Source organism: Neovison vison, chromosome 3 (genome assembly GCF_020171115.1).
Source record: "Neovison vison isolate M4711 chromosome 3, ASM_NN_V1, whole genome shotgun sequence".
In the NCBI taxonomy this organism is placed as follows: domain Eukaryota; kingdom Metazoa; phylum Chordata; class Mammalia; order Carnivora; family Mustelidae; genus Neogale; species Neogale vison.
This window is the reverse complement of record NC_058093.1, coordinates 198,565,245-198,585,995: the sequence shown is the minus strand read 5'-3', so window position 1 is coordinate 198,585,995 and position 20,751 is coordinate 198,565,245. Positions and strand designations below refer to the sequence as shown.

At 59.1% G+C, this 20,751-nt stretch overlaps 1 protein-coding gene across 9 annotated transcripts in view; it reads left to right on the top strand.

The window, feature by feature from the left end:
- NCOR2 (nuclear receptor corepressor 2) overlaps positions 1-20,751 on the top strand; it is a 207,698-nt gene that overhangs the window by 50,566 nt on the left and 136,381 nt on the right. For all 9 annotated transcript variants that reach the window (XM_044243522.1, XM_044243527.1, XM_044243526.1 and 6 more), the window contains exon 3: positions 13,648-13,858. In XM_044243522.1, the coding sequence (XP_044099457.1) occupies positions 13,754-13,858 (105 nt within the window). In that variant the 5' untranslated portion in view covers positions 13,648-13,753. The remainder of the gene's footprint in view (positions 1-13,647; positions 13,859-20,751) is intronic.

The window sequence follows — 20,751 nt, the reverse complement described above, 5'->3', positions numbered from 1 at the left end:
AGTCAGCAGAGACTTGGGGAAGGAGGACTCTAGATCCCAATGAGGGACGTAACAGAGCAGGGGGCCGGGGTGGGGCTGAGGGTGCTGCCTTCCTTCTCCTCCTGGGACCCAGGGTGGGGATTTGTAGTGAGCTCTTGGTGGGTGGCCAGGCGGACATGGAAGTGGCCACGGCTCCTCTGCAGAGACCTGTGGCTGCCTCCAGCTGGCAGGACGTGGCTGGACCCATGAGCAGTGATGTTGGCTATAAGGCCTCTGAGGCCCTGACACCAGCCTGGGGAAGGGGGGAGGCCGGGAACTGCCTGAGCAGGGAGGCTGGGGTACAGTGGTGATGGGTGCCCAGGACACATGGGCTAGGAGGTAGACGCTGGAGAGGGCGAGCCTGGGTTTGCATCCAGGCTCTGCCACTTGCTTACTGTGTGACCTCAGATAAGTTACTTAACCTCTCTGTGCCTCAGTCTTGCTTCCTGTGGGTACTGTAATGGTTAGGTGAACTGATGACAGTGAGCACTGTGTTAGCAATTTGCTATGATGCTGAGTGTGAGGCTCTCACCTTGTGTCTGTTATCGGGACTGCTCAGGACCTAGAATCTGGAAGGGGAGTTTGTTCAACTTTCCATGGTCGTGCTCCTGCCCCTGAGACATAGAATAGCCTTCTTTGGCCCCAGAACCTCCACCTCCCCGTCTGTGAACGGAGAGGGGAAACAGACTTGTGGCCACATGGAGGTGGGGAGGGAGAGAGGCTGGTGGGAGGAGTCAGCACCTATGGGGTCAGGACGGTGGGGGAGGGTCAGGATCTTCCCCTGCTCCTGGTCTGAGCCACGGCCATCCTCCAGGCCCAGAGCAGCTGCCTGCTTTACAGCCAGCAGGGGTGGGGCCGTGTGTGTGTGTGTGTGTGTGTGTGTGTGGTGCAGTGTGTTGTGTGTGGTGTTGTGTGTGTGTGTGTCTGTGTGTGTGTGTGTGTGTGTGTGTGTGGTGCAGCCTGCAGGGCCTTCTGGCTGCGGACAGTGCCCCTGTCTGGGGGGAAGGGTTGCGGGGGGCGGGGGGGTGGGGGGGTGGGGCAGGGCAGGGAGAGCCGTCCTTGCCAGCTCAGGATGTTCCTCCAGAACCCAAGGCCAGAGGCTCCACTTAGTGCCTGGGGCTTTGTGGGTGGGGGTGTGCCTGCTGCTGGGGGGGTGACCCAGATCTGAGGCAGCGAGGAGGGGCAGCCTTTGTCTTCAAAGTTGCTGCCTGCTGGGTCCCCCATTAAGGTCCCAGATGGCTCAGCACGGGGCCAGGAGACTGTTTCTCCTTCAGGGTGAGAGAAGGGGCAGGCCTGTCCCAGGTTCCTGCCTGGACCCCTCTTTCTAATCTGAGTCAGTCCTGGGCTCCCATCTCATTTCTCTTGCCTCCTCCCAGCTGGCTTCGGAGATTTCCCTACCCGCACAGACGAGGGAACCAGAGAGGAAAGACCAGATTCCAGGGAGATTCATGGCGTAGAATTTGGGTTTTAAGGGGTTGCTATCTTAGGTGTCTTGGTAGCAATCGGCCGAATCCCTGCTCCTCCTGCATTTATAGCACGAAAGACTCAGTGGAAGCTTCAGGCATGGTTGGATCCAGGGGTTCTGATGATGAGGTGTTCCCCATGTCCAGTCCCTGGGAGCCTAGGACGAATCATCACAACCTTGCAGCCCAGCGGAGGTTAAGCCTGTTGTGGCTGATATCACAACAGGAGTCATTCGAGTGAGGTCTATGGGCTTCATTTGAGAGTTAAGTGCTTCCCTAAACACCAATGACGCTGTGGTTGTGGTGCTGCTGGGCTGTTGGGGCTGCTACTGAGACTGTGCTGACTGGCCAGCCCTGGGAGGCAGGGTCAGCCCCCTTCAGAGTCCAGGATCAAGGGTGCAGGGGGAGTCATAAGGTCAAGAGACAGAACGGTGCAGTTTGCAAGGAGTGGGTGCGGGACAGGCGGACAGCAGCTGCGGACCATGGGCAGCTCACTGCGTGTATTGGAGATGAGCCAGCTTGGGGTCCTGCCCAGCCCCCCTTTCACAGCCAGTGTGTGTCCTTTGGGATGGGGGATGTTATTTAAGATTCACTGGGTAAGTGGGCTCAGCCCCGCCCACGCCCTGTTTTAATTAGGGGCTTCTCAGGTCCCCTTCCAAGCCATGTGGGGGAACGGTCCTGCCTGTCACTCTCTCGCATCCCCCCTCCCCCTGCCCCCAGCTCCCCCGGGCTTTGCTGGGCTCTGTCTTGTGGCTTTCAGCTGACCACATGCCAGAAGCCACAGGTCACATCCTGGCCGCCCACGGGCTGTATTTGGATGTCAGACTGATTTATTGGGTTGGGTTTATAGTCCATGTTTTTGAAACAAAACTGTAAATTGAGAGATGTCTCAAAGTCAGACTTTTCTTTGCCTGGTAGATTTGGGAGCTGTGATCTCCTGGGCCACATTCTCGAGCGGCTGCGATGCCCCCGGCTGGGGCTGAGTGTGGCCACCCCCTTGCCATGTCTTTTCACACATGTGGCCGCCTCCTTCCCCTCCCCCTGACACAACACCCGCCTGCCATGGAATCCTCCTTCCTCTTCTTCCCCCCTCCCTATTTCAGGCTTGGGACCCTCTCCCCTGGAGCCTGGTTAGTCTTGTTCCCTCCGCCAAGTGATAATCAGTTCTCAGGGGACCGCTTGCCACTCCTGGGCACTGAAGCCTGCGTTTGCTTCTGGAACTCCTGGCTGCAGGGGCCGGAGGGCCTCTTGGATTCTTGATCACTGATCCGTCATCAGAGCCTAACTGATGAACGAAAGCCCTCAGGGAAATCGAGGGGCTCCTGTGATCCACTTTTGGGCGGATCAGAGTGGACCGTTCCCCCTCGGGCAGGCATCTGGGGTGCTGGAGGGGCCTCCCGGCCAGGCCAGTGGGAAGTGAGGGGTGCGTGGCAGGGCTGTTGTTGAGTGGGTGGGCTCCCAGGCCTGCAGGCCGCTGCTGGCCAAGCTATTCTTAGCCGCGGGAACATTTGTCCTCCTTCACATGTGGTGGAGGACGTCCCCCAGAGAGCTGCCCTGAAATACTCCGGACGACCCCATAAATTCCTCAGAAAGCCGTCCTTGAGGGCCCAGCGTGCGTGGAGGAGGGGCAGGGGGAGGCGTTTCCGGCAGCTGTACAGCTGTGGACACATTTGCCAGATGTTGATGCAGGGAAGCTGGTGGGAACCCAGAGTCTGCTGCCCCTGCTCTCTCGGGGTGGCCCCCTGCCCCCTCAGGGTCTTGGCGAGTGATGGGCGGGGCCGGCACACTGGCAGTGTGGGGTTTCAGGCCAGCCTGTCTCTGTGTCCTGGCCTCTCAGGCCTCCCCGGAGGCTGCCTGGGCTGGGGGCTGCCTGGGTTGGGGGCCAGGTTTTGACTGCGGTCCCTCTCAGTACCTGGCTGGCAGGGGCCATTGCATGCCAAGACCCCCGGCAGGACCTTTGGCAAACCCATCTCTTTATGGGGCAGCCTGGGCATTGGGAGCCACCAACAGAGCAATACTGGCCTAGCTGGGTGCCTGGGTTAGCAATCAGGGAGGCCTCCCTGGAGGAGGCGTGCGTCCCCCCCCCTTATTTGTTTGTTTGTTTATTTTTCTGATTATGGTGTGAGAGACCTAACAAAAATGTTACCATCTCAACCACTTGTAAGGTACTGTTCCAGACATTCACCCGATTGTGCACACATCACCACCTTCATCTCCAGACCTCTCTCGTCTTGCAGAACAGAAATTGTCCCCGTTAAACACGAACTCCCCGTACCCTGTCCTCCAGGTCTTGGCCGCCACCCTTCTACTTTCTTTCTGCATCTGACTGTTCTGGGCACCTCCTGTGAGTGAAATCACAGAGTTTGTCCTTCTGTGTCTGGCTTCTTTTACTCGGCAGAATGCCAAGAGCTGGGCTCTGCGGCCCATTTACTCCTTGGGTGTTGGTTTATTCCTGTCCAGGCACCGAGGCCGACGGACCCGGGACCCCGAGCCCCGCATCCTTGACCCTCCCGGGGTCCTGGGTTAGGATGCGGTCACGGGCCCCCCTGTGCATGGCTAAGTAGTCACGGTGAGCTGGCACCGACCGTGCTGAGCCCCGACATGGGTGCCTGCTTGTCTGCTCTGATCTAAGCCCTGGGGGTGGGTGTGCGGAGGGTCGAGCAGCGTGCCCGGGTGCACAGCTGGTGCCAGCGCCCCTCCCCCACAACCCCGACACCAGCGTCCTCTCCGGTCTCCCCCTCCTTCCCTCTGCAGAAAAAATTGCTGTTTGGAAGCCCAGATGGAAGAGCTGGGCCTAATGGGAAACACGTCCCTCCCGGGGCGCCCAGAACGTGATGAGGAAGAGCCAGGAAAAATCGGGCGTCATGTCTGTGAAACACCCAGGAGGGAGGGCGAGTCGCGCGACAGGGGCCCTCGTGTGGGACCTGGTGACCTCGTGTGCGGGGATGCTTTGTCACAACTGTGGCTTATCTCTCTCCCCCCCTGCTTTAAAATTGACAGGCAGGGGAAGGGGTCCGGGAGGGAGTGATTGTGAGCAGATCTGACTGTGGTGGGGAGAGTGGGGGCGGTGGGCAGGGCTGGGCAGCCGAGCTGGCCCGGCCCAGTGGACACAAATGTACCAGTGAGATTGGAGACCCAAGCGGGCCTCCTTGGCAGCCCTGAGCTGGGCCTCTCTTCTGCTCCCTTTGGGGAGGGTGTGCGTGGCTGGACCTGATTGCCTTCTGGCTGTGTGACCTCAGGCAAATGAGTCCACCTCTCTGAGCCTCGGTTTCCTGATCTGTTGATCGGGGCAGTCCAGTTTGGTGAGGGAGATTGGAACCTGCCCCTAGTGTGGGTGCCTGATGAATGTCACCTGTGGCGCAGGTAGGACTGTGGATAGATCGCGGCCGCTCAGAGGAACTGCGGGGGCGGGCAGTGAAGGAGAATCTGGGGCGGCAGGGGTTCTAGCTGTGGCTGGGGATCCTTTTGAAGGGACGAGAGAGGTGGGCCAGGTGTCCGGGGTGTGTTTGCTACCAGGCCTCTGGTTTGCCCTAGAAGGTGGGTGCAGGCTGTGGCCAGTCCAGGGCTCTGTCGGGGCACACGGCCATCCCTCTGGACACTTAGCTTTTGTCCCCACGGCCCTGGGTGTTGTTCCCCTGGGGTGTCTGAGGGGGGCTCCGCTCGGGCCACCCGGCCCACTTCGCCGGATGCCCGGACCGCGTGGGCTGTGGGATCCCCCCGAGGAAGGCAGAGTCTGGCCATGAAGCACCAGCCTGCGTGCGTGCCTGCCTCTTCCGGGACCTCAGTTTCCCCACTTGCAGAAAGCCGGTGTTGAGTGAGCAGCCTCTTCCTCCCTCGTCCAGACCCTGCTAGGCCCAGCCCACCCCTCCCGCAGGAAGCCCTCTGCTTTCTCTGTGTTTGGGTGCAGGTCCCCCCCCCACCATCTTGCATACCCTCCTTGTCCTGGGGACTTGCTCTGGCCTTCATTTCGTCGGGCCCAGCCTCAGTTTGCTCATCTGCAAAGTGGGGAGAGTGCTAGCACCTGCCCAGCGACAGACATCGCCCCCTTCATCATTGTCAACTTGCCCTCCCCCCGCCCCTCCCCTCCATATTTCGCGTAACAGAGGGAACTTGAGTCATGGCCCTCATTTGGGGGGACTTATCTGTGGGTGTCGAGCTTTCCATGGCTCTTTTCTCAGTGTTCTGTTTTCTCTCTGTTCTGATTCTGGAGTTCGGGACTGGAGGGGACTTGGGGTGCAGTTGTGCAGGTTTGGGGGTTCATGGGCATGACGGCGCTTGTGTGTGTCCCCAGCTGTGCCTCACTGGGAGCCTGATGTGGGGGTATCAGTGGGATGCGAGAAGGCTTGGCTCTGGGGCTTGCTTTAAAAAGTGAGACCCAGAAAACTATGGATGGTGAGACAGTTAAATCGAGGTCCCTCTGCTGATTTGTCTGTCCTGTTTGATCCATCCATTCATCCATCCATCCATCCATCGCCTCCTCCCTCTCCCCTTCCTCCCTCCCTCTCTCCTTCATCCATCCGTCCACCTGCCCGTCCTTCCCTCCCAATCCATCCTCTGTTGAGTACCTGGGGTGAGGAGCTGCTTGCTCTGCCGGGTCAGGCCTGGCATTGGATGGTAGCTCTGGCTGGCAGCCGTTTCTGCCCACCTGGTCTGCTGCCGTGACCCCAGGGCCTGGTATGGTGTCTGCACATCCGAGATGCTCAGATACTCCCGACTGACCAGAGTGGGGCAGAGACCCGTCCGGGATGGGCGTGTATTGACCAGCCTCAGCTTGGGGACGGGTAGGCGGCACTCCTGAGTGTTGAATGTGCGGACCCTGAGCCCCTCACGGCTGCGACTCTTTGGACAGAGCCACAAGCAAGCTTGGTTGGGTTCCTGGCTCCTCCTTGGGGAGCCCAAGGAGCTCTGTGCTGGGTCAGTGGCCGCTGATCCTGCCTGCGTGGGAGGGGGTGCAGGAGCCCGTTTTCTTTGAGACCCTGAATGGTGCCTGTAATAATGCTAAGATTCCAGATGGGCTGGTCCTTTTACTCACATACGATGCTCAGAGACCCCAGGACCGAGACCTCCTGATGGAAGGAGCGGCTGAAATTTCCTTTAACACAGGGGCACCAGGGCTGGCTTGATGTAGGAGACCTCAAGCATCACTGCTGCCCAGAGGGGTGACCCCTTCCCTTCTTGCTCAGAGAGAGAGGCTGTGGCACCTCATGGGGCCCGGCTCACTCCACTCTTACCATTCGGGACTCCCTGCTGTTCCTTCCTCTCCTCAGGGCCTTTGCACTGCCTGTTCCCTCTGCCTGAAGCAGCTTCCCCAGACATCTGCATACCTCCCTTCTCCCCTTTCTCTCCCTTCCATGTCTTTACTTAAAGACCCTCTCTGGTGAGGCTGTCTCAACCATCACGCCTCCTCCCGCCATGTCCTCTGTCTGCCCCTCTCATGCTTCTGTATTTTTCCATGCCACAAACACTTCCCAGCATTCCTATTGTGACTCCTGTCTTGCCTGCTAGAATGGCAACTCAGCAAGGATTTGGGGTCTTTTTCTGCCACTGTGTCTCAGAACTTGCCCTTTAAGGTTGTTGGAACCATGGTTGAAGCTGGTGAGCTGTGGAGGCAAGGGGCAGGGACTCTGCCTTTGCCTCCCACTCTCGGGGGTCGTGTGGGCTCCTCTGGGCTCACTGGGGCCACCTCCCGTGGGGCTCTCTGTCTTGGGGCTCTGCCGAGAGCCGGATCCCGGGCATCCACCCTGCGCCAGGAGGCAGATAGTTGGCGGGCTCCCCATTCTTACAGTACGCCAGAAACTAGAGACTCGGGGCTTCTGGTGGCTCAGTGGGTTAAGCCTCTGCCTTCAGCTCAGGTTATGATCTCAGGGTTGTGGGATCGAGCCCTGCATCGGGCTCTCTGCTCAGTGGGGAGCCTGCTTCCTCCTCTCTCTGTCTGCTTGCCTTTCTGCCTGCTTGTGATCTCTATCAAATAAGGGAATAAAGTCTTTAAAAAAAAAAAAAAAGGGAACTAGAAACTCAAGGTGTAAACAGTCAACTTTGTTCTAGCTGGTGTTTCCGCCAAATCCTAACCTCACATCCCAGAACAGGCCCCGCGCACACGTGGCCCGTGCTGGCTTCAGCTCTCTGTTCTCCCGGGCCCGGGCTGTTTGGTAGATATTTGCCGGATGCCTACTGTGTGCCAGGCACCGTGCCAGGCTCTGGATTCTGGCCGTGAACAAAACATTTATCGAGCACCGACCTTATTGGGCTAAATCTAACTCTAGTCCTCTAATTCACGTCCACCCAGAATCTGGGAATGTGATCGTATTTGGAAAGAGGGTCTTTGCAGATGTCATTAGTGGATGAGGGCGGGCCCGGAACCCAGTGACTGGGTCCTTCCCAGAGGAGAGGACACACAGACATGAGGGACAGGGCCAGGTGATGACCAGCAGGGATGGCAGTGAGGCGGCCCCAGGCCAAGGGGCCACCAGCAGCTGGAGGAGGCAGGAAGGATCCCAGAGCCTCTGGGGCAGGGAGTGTGGCCCTGCCTACATCTCGATTTGGGACTCCTGGCCTGCGGAACAGTGAGGGGATGCGTTTCGGTGGCTTTCAGCCATCCAGCGTGCGGTCATTTGTTCACCGCTGTCCCAGGAAACCAGCACACCTACTATGTGCCCATACTCACGGGGCACTCAGCAGTGAACCAAACCAAATGTTGGTCAAGTAGCTACTGAACGGTCCCACGCCCTTCTAGATGCTCAAGGGCAGCAGCGAGGGGGGCCATGGGGTTCCTGCCACATGAATGTTTCTCCGGTCCGGATGGAACGTGGGGGCGGGGGTGCAAGAGACCCCATCCCCTTTGTGGGACCTGCGGCTTGGCCCGGCCCCTGAGAGGATTCTGGCGAGCGTGCCTGTATGTGCGTGTGCTGGGGGCTTCTCTCTGCCGACAGCTGAGGCTCCCCCACCTGCCCTAAGTTCCGATGTCTGCGCCCATTAGTTACGGGAAAGTTTCAGGCTTGTGTGGCGCAGACAGCTGCCCTTTCATCTTCTCCGAAGGCTGGGCTCAGGTCTGAAGTCTCCCAGGCACATTTCAGCGGTCTCGGTACCTTAACAAGCACACCCTGGCCCCCCTGCCCGCATCCCCCCCCCACCCGCTCTCAGAGACTTCCTTGCTGGCTTGCTGTAATTCCACCCTCCCCAGACATGGAAAATCTATGGAATGTGCCTGTGGGGCTGCGGCGTCCTGGCCTGGGGCCGGAGGGGAATGTGGGGGGGCAGCAGGCTCTGGCCTCACCTGGTGTTGCCGGCACTTGCCTGGACAGGTTCCCTGGTCGAGCACCTGCTGTGTCCCTGGCCCACTGAGAGGCTCTGGGGTGCAGCAGGGATCAAGGCAGACAGAACCTGGAGCAGCGAGGTTCTTCCTGCGGCTCTGGAAGCCTTACCAAGGCCACGCAGCGGACGGCACATGGGCTGGGAGGTTAGGACTGGGGGCTGCCGGCGCAGGGGACCCGCAGCCCGTGGGCTCTCCCGGGGACTGCCCAGGGGCCCTTGCTGGATGCTGCCTCCCGGGCAGGTGTGGTGGGGAGCCACACTGGAGCCCCTGCGGTGTATGTGGGGGGCCCCACCATGGGCCATTCACGGGGAGCCCCATTCTGGTCTGTGCATGGGACCCCCTGCCGAGGGCAGCCCTGCAGTTCTGGGCCCTCAGTGGTCCTGGTGTCGCTGTTTGTGGCTGGGGTGTGTAAGGCCTGGATGGGCCTCTCGTGGCCCCGTCTGGGGCTCTGGGGCTCAGAAGCATCTCCTGCCACCTGACTCAGCAAGTTCTTAACCTCTCCCGAGTGCCATCTTCTCTCCTTGGAGCCCTGACCTTTTTGAGTTGGCCTCATTGAGCACCTGCTGTTTACCAGACATGACGGCAGCACTTCCCAAGCATGCTCTCCTCCCAACAGGCCGGAGGGTCCCTGTCCCTCGGTGAGCTCCGTCCCAACCTTCCTGCCTGCTTCTCCTGCTCTGTGACCACAGTTCCGGTCCTGCCAGCGTCGTCTCTTGCTTGGATGTCCGCAGCAGCCTCCAGGCCTCCTGGCTGGCTGCTTGGAAACACACGGACCCTTTACTTCCCCAACCACTGCCCGTGGCTCCTCAGGGCCCCGAGAACAGAATCCATCCTTGCCATGTCCCGGGAGCCTTGAGCGATGGTGCGTCCCCTGCCTTGTGCTCACTCAATGTATTTCTCAAGTGTGTGGGGGCCTGGTCTCACCTCTGGGCTCCCGCTTGGGCGTCGGCCTCCCTCTGACTCCCTCTGACCGTCCTGTGCCCGTTCTGGGAAGAGCTCCCTGATGCCCCCTCGCCCTCCCCGAGGCTGGGCTAGACTGGGTGGGCTTCCTCCTTCCTCTCAGCTCACAGTTTGCTGCTTGTGGTACCCTGTGGGGGCACTGAGACCCTCTGTGGCTGGGCCCTGCCTTATTCATTCACTTGGGGCTCAGCCCCCAAAGTTTCTGTAAATAAACGGGTGCCCACTACCCTCTCCGGACCCCAAAGCCACCAGACCCACAGTGGGATCAGGCCTGCCCCGTCCTACCCCTGCAGCTGTCTGGGTTCGTCTTCAGAACACCTTCCAGCCCAGTCCAGATCCGGGGTGCCCCCCTGCCGTCCCTTGGGGCTCCCTCATCCTCCCCGCCCCGTGTCTTTGATGAAGGAGTGTTCTATTTCTTCTTGTGGTTCACATTCAAACCTCCGTGAAGTCAGTGCTTCAATTTGTTTTTCCATTCACAGCGTGATGCAAATCCTCCCTTTACCTAATTTTAACACGTTTCCCTCACTGTGTGGCGAACCTGGGAACCTGGGGGTCATCGGCAGTCCCTGCTCACCCCCTCAGCCCTCGAAGCCTCCAGTCTGTTTTCCGTCTCTATGGGTTTGCCTCTTCCGGGTACTTCCTGGACGTGGACCGAGGCACGATCTGGCCCTCTGTGACCGGCTTCTTTTTCTTAGCGTGATGTGTTCGAGGTTCGTCTGTGGTGTGGCCTGTGTCAGTGGTTCATTTCTTTTTGTGACTAAATCATGTTCCACTGTATGGATGGGCCACAATTGTTTTGTCCGTTCATCCGTTGGTGGACTTTTGGGTTGTTTCCACCTTTTGGCCGTTGCGAATAATGCTGTGAACGTTCGTATACATGCATTTGTTTGAGTCCTAGTTTTCTGTTCTTTTGGGTATGTGCCCAGGATTGGAATTGCTGGGTCATTTGGTAATTCTATGTTTAACTTTCGGAGGAGCCGCCAAAATGTTTTCCTTAAAAAAAAAAAAAAAAAAAATTTTTTTTTTTGAGCTGGCAATAAATGGGATTGAGGTTGGAAGGGATGGAAATTGGGTTTCTTAAGTAAGCTCGTGGTGAAAGCCAGAGTCCCCTGGCTTTGGGGATGACATGCGTGGGAGGACACTTGTCAGGGAGCTGCTGGGGTGACCTGTTGATGGCTGAAGCCCTCCCAAACTTGGCGGTGGATGTACCGTGTGTCTCGAGGGAGTGGGAAGCCAGCCAGACCCTGGCCTTGGCGTGAGCGGGGGTGGGGATGCCGCCGAGGATTCTCCAGGGCTGATTTGGAAAGGTGTCACCTCCCTGGCTCCTGGAGCCCACGTGTACCACACGCGTGAGCCTCTGGCAGAGGCGGCAATCAGGAAGGCTGTGGGAAAATCAGCCTTCTCGGCCGCCTTCTGCGGTGTAGAGTCAAATAGCGATTTGGAAGTTGCCCGAGGTGCTCTCGGAAGGGGGGCAAGGAGTGTGAGCGTCTCCCCCACCAACGTGCTGGCCTCACCCCCTCGGAGAGAGGGAGGCAACTGCTAAAAGCCCAGAGAGAGCAGACTAGAATTTGCATCGCTGCATTGGATGGCGGGGGGGGGGGTGTCTCCTGGGCTTGGAATGAACTGGAACAGTGGGAATTCTGGAACAGGGGTCCGGCAGCAGTGGCCACACCGGCCCCTCTCTCAAGGCCAGTTGCTTGTCTCTGGGCTGCAGGACAGATGCCCCGTTGCCCTTGGTGGGAACTGGCAGCGCAGGTCCGTCCCCTTCCCCCACATCAAAGCATCACTAACACCCCCCCCCCCCCCCCGGCTAGAGCCAGTACAGAGAAGGTTCTAGTGAGAGCGATACTCGTAGCGCGTTAGCCGAGCAGGTGTTCCTATGCTCATAAAAATTACACGGTGCCTCCTGTGGGCTGGGACAAGCCCACGAGGGAACTTCCTGAGGTGCTTGTAGGTGTATTGGTCCCTGACTCCTTTCTTCGCTGGGTGAGTCAGAACTTGTGGTGGCAAGTGACAGAAACCCAGGTTGGGCTGGCGAAACAAAACACACAGGAGCAGGTTTCTACTGCCTTCAGGCATGGCTGTCTCCAGGACCCGACTATGCTCTCTCCACCCTCAGCTCCGTCCTGTGGCCAGTTGGTGTCGTTGTTGGGCAGGTACCTGCCATGAGGTGGCCTCAGAGCACCCCGCCTCTTCCTGGTTTCCTCCAGCAAAACTCTCAAGACTGCTTCTCATTGGCCTAGTTTCGGTCACATGCCCATCTCTGAACCAATCCCTGGCCCAGGGGATTCAGGAATCTGATTGGTCCAGCCTGGATCCCGTGACCAGTCTTGGAGCCCGAGGAGGGAGGATGGTTCCCAGAAAGGACTTGCCTAGTCTACAGCCATGGAAGATGGGGGTGGGGAGTGGGACACAGTTAGGCCCCCAGATAGGGGTCTCCTTCCTCTTCTGACCCCTGCCATCTCCACCCTCCCTCCAGCATTCTTTCACATTAGGCCCCCACCAGGCCGGTCACCGGTGGAAGGTCCAGGCGTCCATCTCAGAGGAGGCGTCCACCTCGTCAGTGGCAGGGGAGGGCGATGAGGGACGCCCTGAGGTGACGGGGAGCTGGGGGTGTGTTCTATTTGGCTGATCGCGGGAGATGCGACCCCAGCCCTCCCCAGCACGCCAGGGCATCCAGGGTGGGGGCTCTGTGCCATTTTGGGGTTTCCTAGGCTGCGGGATGGGGCTGTACGCGGCGGAGCCTGATGGACACACTTTTCTGAGGGGCCGCTGAGGGTGGGGTGTGCTCTCGCTCTGGGCTTGGGCAGCGGAGCTGAGGGTAACCTTAGCGGGCCCGTGAAGCCGTGGCCAGAGAGGGAGAGATGGATCCTGGGCGGGATGGAGGCCCCTAGAGATTTCCAGGCAAACGCTGCTTCTGACCTAGGGCCTCCTTGCTCCCTTGACTTGAGTCCTTTCTTCTTCCCGAGTCTCAGTTTCCCCACCTCTAAAGACACTGGACTGTTGCTTAAGATTTGTTCTAGCCTGGAGACTCGGGTGGTTTCTCCCCCGAGGAAGGCAGTGTTTACCCGGCTCCCAGCAGCCATCTGGGGCCCTGCTGGCTCCTGCCCGTGTCCTTTGCTGTTTCCCCCACCTGCACCCCATCCCCTCATCGCCCCTGCCCAACCCCTCACTCCCAGCTCTGCTCCTGCACAGGGTCGCGGAGAGGCCCAGGCAGGCCTGCGGGGTCCCACTGTGACCTGGGTCCTGCTGGAGCTGACCCTGCCCACCATGGCCCAGGACACTCATGTGTGCCTCACCCTGGCCGTGCCTCCCAGGACAGGTTCAGCTGCCTGCCAGAACTGGGTGCTTTCGGAAAACTTGGCACTGGTGACTCAGAAACACGCAGAGGTCCTGGGGTGGGTTCGGGTGGTCGACAGGGCTTGGGACGCTTTTGGGGGTGGGCCCTATAGACTTGGGGTTCCATGAGGTGAGGTTGGGGGGGGACCCTTGGGACCCTTTGGCGATGGGTGAAGCAGTGCCCACAGTGTTGGGGTTCCACGGGGTGAGGTCAGGGGGCTAAGGATGCCCGGGAGCCATCTGGTGGGGGGCAGCGTCCCCAGAGCGGGGATTCCTGTGCCTGCTGGGTGAGGGCCTTGGTTGGGGGTGGGGTCATGGCTTTCCATGATGTGGCTCTGGTGGCCGCGGTTGGCCTGGTCTGTGGCTCAGCGGTCCCTCCCATGCCGGTGGCGTCTCCCGCTGTCAGTGGGCAGGGAGTGCCCCAGTGGCATGGAGGAGGGCCTGTGTGCTGGCCCTTCCTCAGGGACCGAAAGAACGACTAGGGGGCCCCACCAGGGTCCCCGGAAGGGCCATTGCCCTGTGGCTGATCTTGTTTCTTCTCCCGTTTTCTCTCAGGTGCCTGTGACAGGGCGACCCACAACCAGATGACAAGGACTGGCATTTAACCTTAGTGACCACTGAGAGATTATTGGGGCCCAAGAGCCCCAGGACACTCACCGCCATGTCGGGATCCACGCAGCCTGTGGCGCAAACGTGGAGGGCCACTGAGCCCCGCTACCCGCCCCATGGCATTTCCTACCCTGTGCAGATTGCCCGGCCCCACACGGTAAGTAAGGGGAGCGTGTGTTCCCTGGGGCCACCTTTGGGGCCTTCTTCTCTCACCGAGTCCGCATGAGGGCTGGCGTGTCTCCAGCGGTGGCCAGCCAGGGCTCCCTGTGTCCCCTGAGGGGACGAGGGGCGCCATGGCAGAGACCACTGGCATTTGGAATTTTGCTGAATCTCTCAGTTCCCATTTGAAAGCTGGGAAGATGGAGACTGGGGCCAGGGTGAGCTGGGATCTCTGTCTTTCAGAGCCAGTAGGGGAATTTGTGTACAAACATGGGGCACCTGCTGAATACAGTTTCCTGGCAGTTCAGCCTCCCCTGGGCCCCTTCTCGCTTTTTTGGGGGGTGGGTGGGCATTGCTGGGAGACCCTCTGCTCCCTGATTCTTGGCTCTGGAGCTCATTCACTGTGGTGATGCTTGGGGCCCTGCGAGGATGAACTTCAGAACGCGTCCCGTCTCTGAAGCCCTGACTTGGAGACCTGAGGTGTTGGTTCTGCTCACCGAGGAGCCGCCCCTTCTCTCGGGGCTGACCTCCCCATGGGGAGACAGAAGTGGTCTCATTTGCTGGCCTGCACGCGTGTGTGCCCTCGGTCGGCTCTGCTAAACTCTCCTCTGCCTGTTTCTCTAGCTGTGTGTGGCTGTAAGGATGGGCCTTCGCTTCTGGTCTGTTGGCATTTATTGGGCACCTACTGGGTACTACGTCTTTGGTGCTTGCCAGAGGGCTCTCAGGGTCTTGGGCCTCCCCGTACAAGCAACTGGCAGCTTAGCGGGGGCAGGGGGCGGGTGGTGAGGCCTTGCAGCTGCCGTTGGGGAGAGGTTGGCTCTGCTGGCCTCTCTCTGTGTGCGTGTGTGTGTGTGTGTGTGTGTGTGCATGCGTGCGTGCAGCTTGGCGTGGTTCCTCCTCATCAGGAGAGGAAGTGGCGTGGGAGGGCCTTTCCAGCAGCATGTGAACCCAGTGGCCCAGACACAGTGGCCTCTTGAGGGTTTGGGCCCCATGGATGCTTTTCAGAGCCAGCCGGGCACATTATGGAGTCCTATAACAAGAACTTGACCCCGGGGGAATCTTCAGAGTCTCCCAAACAGCCCAGGGAAAGAGCATCTTGCGTTATTATCCCATTTTGCAGATGAGGGGACTGAGGCCAGAAGATTAAACCGTAAGCCTCAGGCGAGACACGGCTGGGAGATGGTCGGCTTCAGCTTCAGGCTTCTGCGCCCCCGTCATGGGTGCCTCTATTATTGAGCACCTACTGTGTGCCCAGGGCCCAGGAGCATGCTCCTGGGGGCGAGTTATTGCCATGTAGTGCCGTGACCTTTATTGTGATCACCAGAAGCAACAACAAAACCGTGGCCTCTCACTCACTGGGCACATAGGGCAGGACAGACATTCTGTGCGGAGCCTGCCCTGGCTGCTCCGGTCACCCTGGGGTGGGCCTTGTACGCTCCCAATCTGTAGGTGAGGAACCAGGCCCAGTGGTCACCCCTTCTGAGTCTCAGTTTTTATTTACTTGTTTATTTTATTTGATATAGAGAGAGATCACAGTTAGGCAGAGAGGCAGATAGAGACAGAGGGGGAAGCAGGCTGCCTGCTGAGCAGAGAGCCCGATGCGGGGCTCCATCCCAGGACCCTGAGATCGTGACCGGAAATGAAGGCAGAGACTTTAAGCCACTGAGCCACCCAGGCGCCCCTGAGGCTCAGTTTTTAATTTGTAAATTGGGTTCATGAGAGCACCCATCTCCTACATTTTCATGGGCATTAAATGCAACGATGGTAAGTGTTCATGGTGGGGCCCGGCGCATGCTCTTCCTGGTGCGTCCGCGTTTTTATTCCTCGCTATTGTTACTGTTCCTGCAGCTGCCTGAGGACCCCTGGCAGAGGCCTCTGGCTTCTCTCCTGTCTTGTCGCCTCCTGCTGGGTTCCCACTGCACTCCCACCCCCTTCCCTGCGGTCCCTGCAGCCCCTGCTCTCCTGCTGTCCCTCCTGCCCTTTGGCTCAGCTGGGCCTTCTCCCAGTTGTTTGGGGTCACCGGCTGACCCATAACACCGCCTGTTCTTCCCCCGCTGGGCTGTCAGTGACGCAGGATGTGGCTGGACAGGACCCAGTGGTCACCACCCACTCCGGGCAGGAGGCTGAGGCCAGGGGTGAGCGGGGCCCTGGGGCAGCTGTGGGGTGGGGCGTGTCTGTCCTGAGTGTTGTGGAGGCTGTAGGGTTCCCGCAGTCCCTGACCACCCTGCTTTGTGCTGGGGTGGCCTAGCCCTGCTTACACCTGAAAGGGAGGAAGAAGAATTCTGGGCACCCTGGCGGTTGGGGGGGTTCTTGCTGTCCTCAGTAGGTTTCCCGGCTGGGGCCACTTGCCCTTAGCTGGGAGGAGGTCAGCATTGGGTCTGTAATCTGGAGACTCTCCCCCTTCCCCCAATACAGCCCCATGCCTTCTAACTCTTTCCAGCAGCCCATTTTGTAGGCGGGGTTTATGAGATACCCCCTTTTTTTTGAGTCTAGAAGGCAGAGTGTGGAAGAGGAGAAGTCAAGGCACAGGAAAGTAAATGCCCCTAAGAGCCAGGCAGGAGCGCGGTGTCCTGGCTCCTAGCGTAGTAGCTAAGGCAGGAAGTTGGGAGGAAGGGGAGGGGCCTGAGTCCGGAGACCTGTGACCTTCCTGGGGCTCAGTCCTCTCCCACACACACACTTCTGGAAGGTTACCTTCAGGGCACCGCCTCCTGGCTCCAGAGGCTTCTTTCAGTATGCCCGGGGCCCCGGGCTGCTTGGATGGCCGGTCCCCCCCGGAGTCTAGAACCTCCAGATGTTCCTCTCAGCTCGCTGGATGACGCCGGCTGCTTCCTTAGCCCCGTGGGGCAAGCTCAGTTCTCCGATTCGCAGTGTGGAGCTGCGGAGTTGTGGGTTCGGCCCTCGGCGAGGATGTTCGCAAGGTGGCCCGGGCGGTGTCGGCGTGCAGTAAGCACTCGGCAGTCCCCTCTTTCTTCCTGGCAGGGTGACAGGAGCCCCAAGGAAGGCCTCTCTGTCTTTGGGGCTGCAGGACCCTGGACTCAGGGCAGTGGGAATTGTCCCGTCTGCTGGCTCACCACCTCCAGGCTGCCTGCCGTGGTATGCACGGCGCCAGTGGGAGGCATAATTCCAGGCATGCTTGCAGGCGGAGGCCTGGACCCCAAGGCTGCGGGAAGCCCACCGTTCCCCTGACACTTCACACACTCCGCCCCCTGAGTCAGACACTGACTTCGGCACAGCATCCATTGCTTGTTGAAGACCAGCTGCTTGTTCGCTCGGGATCTATCTGTGCCCTGCTCCCTCCAGCTCCGGTCTTGGCTTCCCTGCCTCGCCTCTTATCGGGCTCCCTAAGGATTTCTCCTCCAAGTCCAGATGGACTTGAGTAGTCCTTGTGCTGCAGGACTGTTTAAAGTCAGAAGGTGCAGGGTCTGACATCCAGCGCTATGCTTTCTGCTGTGTGGCCTTGGGCAAGCTACTTAACCTCTCTGTGCCTCAGTGTAGGAGGGTAGTTAAGAGCACAGGCTCTGGAGCCAGACTACTTGCATTTGTGTCCTGCCTTAATGATATTCTAGCCATGGGATTTCAGACACGTGGCTTTACCGCCTCGTGCCTCAGTATCCCCCCTATTTGAGCAAGGTAACTGTAGGATTCCGAGGTTCAGATTAGCTGACATGGGCAGTGGCTTCACCCCGTGCCTGGATGGAATTAGCACATGTTGATACCAAGTAATGATGGTGATGGTTTCGACGCTGGTGCTGTTACTATGACAACATAGCGTGAGTGTCCTTTCCCACATTGTGGACTCTCCCTCCGGAGGAGGGGTCAGCAGACCTTCCCCCTGAGTATTGCAGGCTTTTCAAGCCATTCGGTCTGTGTCACAGCTGCTCAGCTCTGCTGCCCTCGTGGCTCGGCAGCAGCCCGCCAAGCTGCAGAGGGATGGCTGAGCGCCGAGCCTGGCTTTGGCCTTGGGCCCCGTTTCTGACTCCTGCCCTGGATCGGCACTTGTCAGTCTCTTCGTGGGCAGGATACCTCTGTCTCACATGCCGTTTGCCCCACGCCGGTCTGCGGGCTGCCGGCATTGTGCCCTGGCGCTTGGGAGCGGGGGCTGGTTGTGGCTGAGGCTGGAGCAGTGCTCCCCTGGCTGGAGGGTCGGGGACCCAGGCGTCTGCCGGGGCCACGGGGGATATGGACACACAGAGGCCGCTGGGAGCCGGTGGTGGTGTACCAGAGCTTTGCCTGTGTCCCAAGGGTTGCCTGCAGTTTCTTTCCCTCAGCTGTGTGGTCCTTCCCGCATTGTGGTTCTGGGTGCTTGGGGATGGCTCGAGGAGTGGGGTGGGGTGGTGTTCGGCCTCCTGAGGAGGACTCTCGGGAGCCCCTGTGCTGGAAAGTTCATTCATTCATTTAGGACTTCTTAGGCACCCCATGTGCTGGTACGTGTGTAGGCCCTGGGCACGGAGCTGTGGGCAAACCAGAAGCATCCCTGCCTTGGGCAGCTGGTACACTCGTGGAGAAACAATGAGCAGAGAAAGAGGAGGGAGAGAGGGCCGAGGTTGTGGGGGTCCTAATGGAAGTCTAGACTAGGGAGGGAGGCTTCTCAGTGGAGAAGCTGACATTGGAGTCAGAACCTGGAGGGAACTAGAGGGCCAGGCATGGGGAAACGTGGCTAAAGAATGTTCTAGACAGAGGGAACAGCGCGTGCAAAGGCCCTAAGGTAGGAGCTGTCTTGATCGTAGCCCCTACTCCTCAGGAGGGACCCATGAGTCCTTTCCCTGCCACGTATAGCTCCAGATGTTTCTTCAGTCCCTTCTGGGGTGAGAAGCCCTATCCCGGGGGCCAGTGAAGAACACCCCTCCTCCTAGCACAGCCACAAAGAAAATCCTCCTTCTCACCCCTCCTTCAAACATCTCCCAAAATCCAGACCCGGTTTAGATTTAACCCGAGGCTCGGATACCCCAGCCCTTCTGTCTTTGTGGCCCCCCAGGATCCAGGCAGGGACGTGCCAGATGGGGTTCTCTTCTGGCTAGATTGCTTTTCCAGCCTCATGTCACCTTCCCGGGGAGTTTTAGGGGCACCCTTTATTGGCGAGCCCCAATTCCCAGTGTCAGAGGCTCTATGGCTGGGGAGAAGCCAGCAGAGGTGTGTGTGTGTGTGGGGGGGTCTCACCTGGAGACACTTTCCTCCCCCGATTTTCTGAGCAGCAGCTCTGGGAGCTCGTGGTGAGGGCAGGCCTGGCCTCTTCTCCCCAAGTCTGGTTTGCTGCTCTCACCATGTGGGTTGGGCTCAGGACCGGCCCCCGCGCCTCCCTGCCCCTCAGCAGGAAGCCAGCTTGACCCAGTCTTGTGTCTCAGAACCTCCCTCCCTGCTGTGTGACCTGCGTAAATCACCTAACTTCTCTGCACCCGATTTCTCAAGTCCGTGTGGGATGATACGCACCTCGTGCACTGCAGCGGGGATTAAGTTACTCAGTACGTTAGAAGCTTTCAGGGACAGGCGGACACAGGCAACGTATGAACGTTGGGTATTGTTATTACTTCGTTAACTCACGCAGAGTTCTCGCGCTCAGAGATGCGGCCAGGAGGCTGGTAGCCCACGTGCCTGATGTGTCCAGTCTCCTGTGAGCACAGTGAACCCCGCCTGGGGTCTGTTTCTCTCTCAGGGTCTCCTCAATTCTTGCCTTCCTGTGGGACTTCCAGACCCCCTTGGGAGTCACCCCTGGAGACCAGCTTCAGGCCCTGGGGTGGCATTTAGTGAGGACCCTTTAGAAGTGGCCCCAGGATGCTCCTTGGAGGGTCTTTGCAGACAAGCCTGTCACGCTTATCTCCTAAACTGGGAAACTGAGGCCAGAAAGTGTGTGAAGCGGCCTCTCTGCACCCCCCTCACCCCCACTGAGGGCCCCGTGTGCCTCTTCCCGCCTCCGTTGGCAGTTGTCGGCACTGTCTTGCTGCGGCCCTCTCCCGGGGGATTGGATTGTCTGTCTCTCTGCCGCTTTGCTCATTTTGCTTTTGTGCAAAAGAGCCGGGTGGAGAAAATTTTCCTCCTGGCAGACTGCAAAGCCTGCTGATTCCTTCTCACACCTCTGTACGTGTGCGCGAGATCTTTGCCTGGCAGCCTTGCCAGTGTGATCCCAGAGGCCTGCACTCGCTCGCTCGAGGCCTTTCTTCCCCCTCCTCCTTCCCGCCCGCCGCCGCCCTGCCCAAGCACCTGGTGCCTGGTGCTAGACATCCTCACGGGGTACAGGGAGGCCGAGCCCTTGTCTGCCTTCTGGAAGCTGCCCTTCGTCTGGGGGGGCAGTTCTTTGGAGAGTTAAGGGTGGGGGGTGAGTGGTAGGAGGCACAGAGGCCTCCTTCCCAGTCCGGCACCCGCTTCAAGGATGAGGAAACCCAAGTCTCAGAAGGTTTGAGTGTCGGACAGCCCCCTCCAGCCCGAGGCGCCATGCAGCTTTATCCCACGTTTCTCTTGCTCACCGTTTCCAGCCTCTGAAGTTGATGGGGTCCCTGTTCATGCTACTTACTCACCTGCTTTAGCCTTCGGCCGCCCAGCCTCTTCCATTGGATGCTTGGTCTGGAGGGCCTGAAACACATACGTTCCCAGTACCAGATGCCTGGTACCATCTGATGATGTTTGCAGAAATAACTGCTTAGAAAAAGCCCAAAAAAACCCAAAAAACAAAAAACAAACAACAGAAGAATGAGGAGGTTGTTACGGAAAATTGGGAGACTCCAGAGAAGTGCCAAGAAGAAAATAAGTCCCTGACGGTGCCGTTCTTCCCAGGCCTCACCTGTGTCAGGCATCACTAATTGACTGCCGCACCCAGAACTGGGTGTTGTAGGCAGACAGAGCTCATCGATTTGGGTCGGTACAGTGTGAAGCCAGTCCCGTGTCCTCTTTTGAAAGACT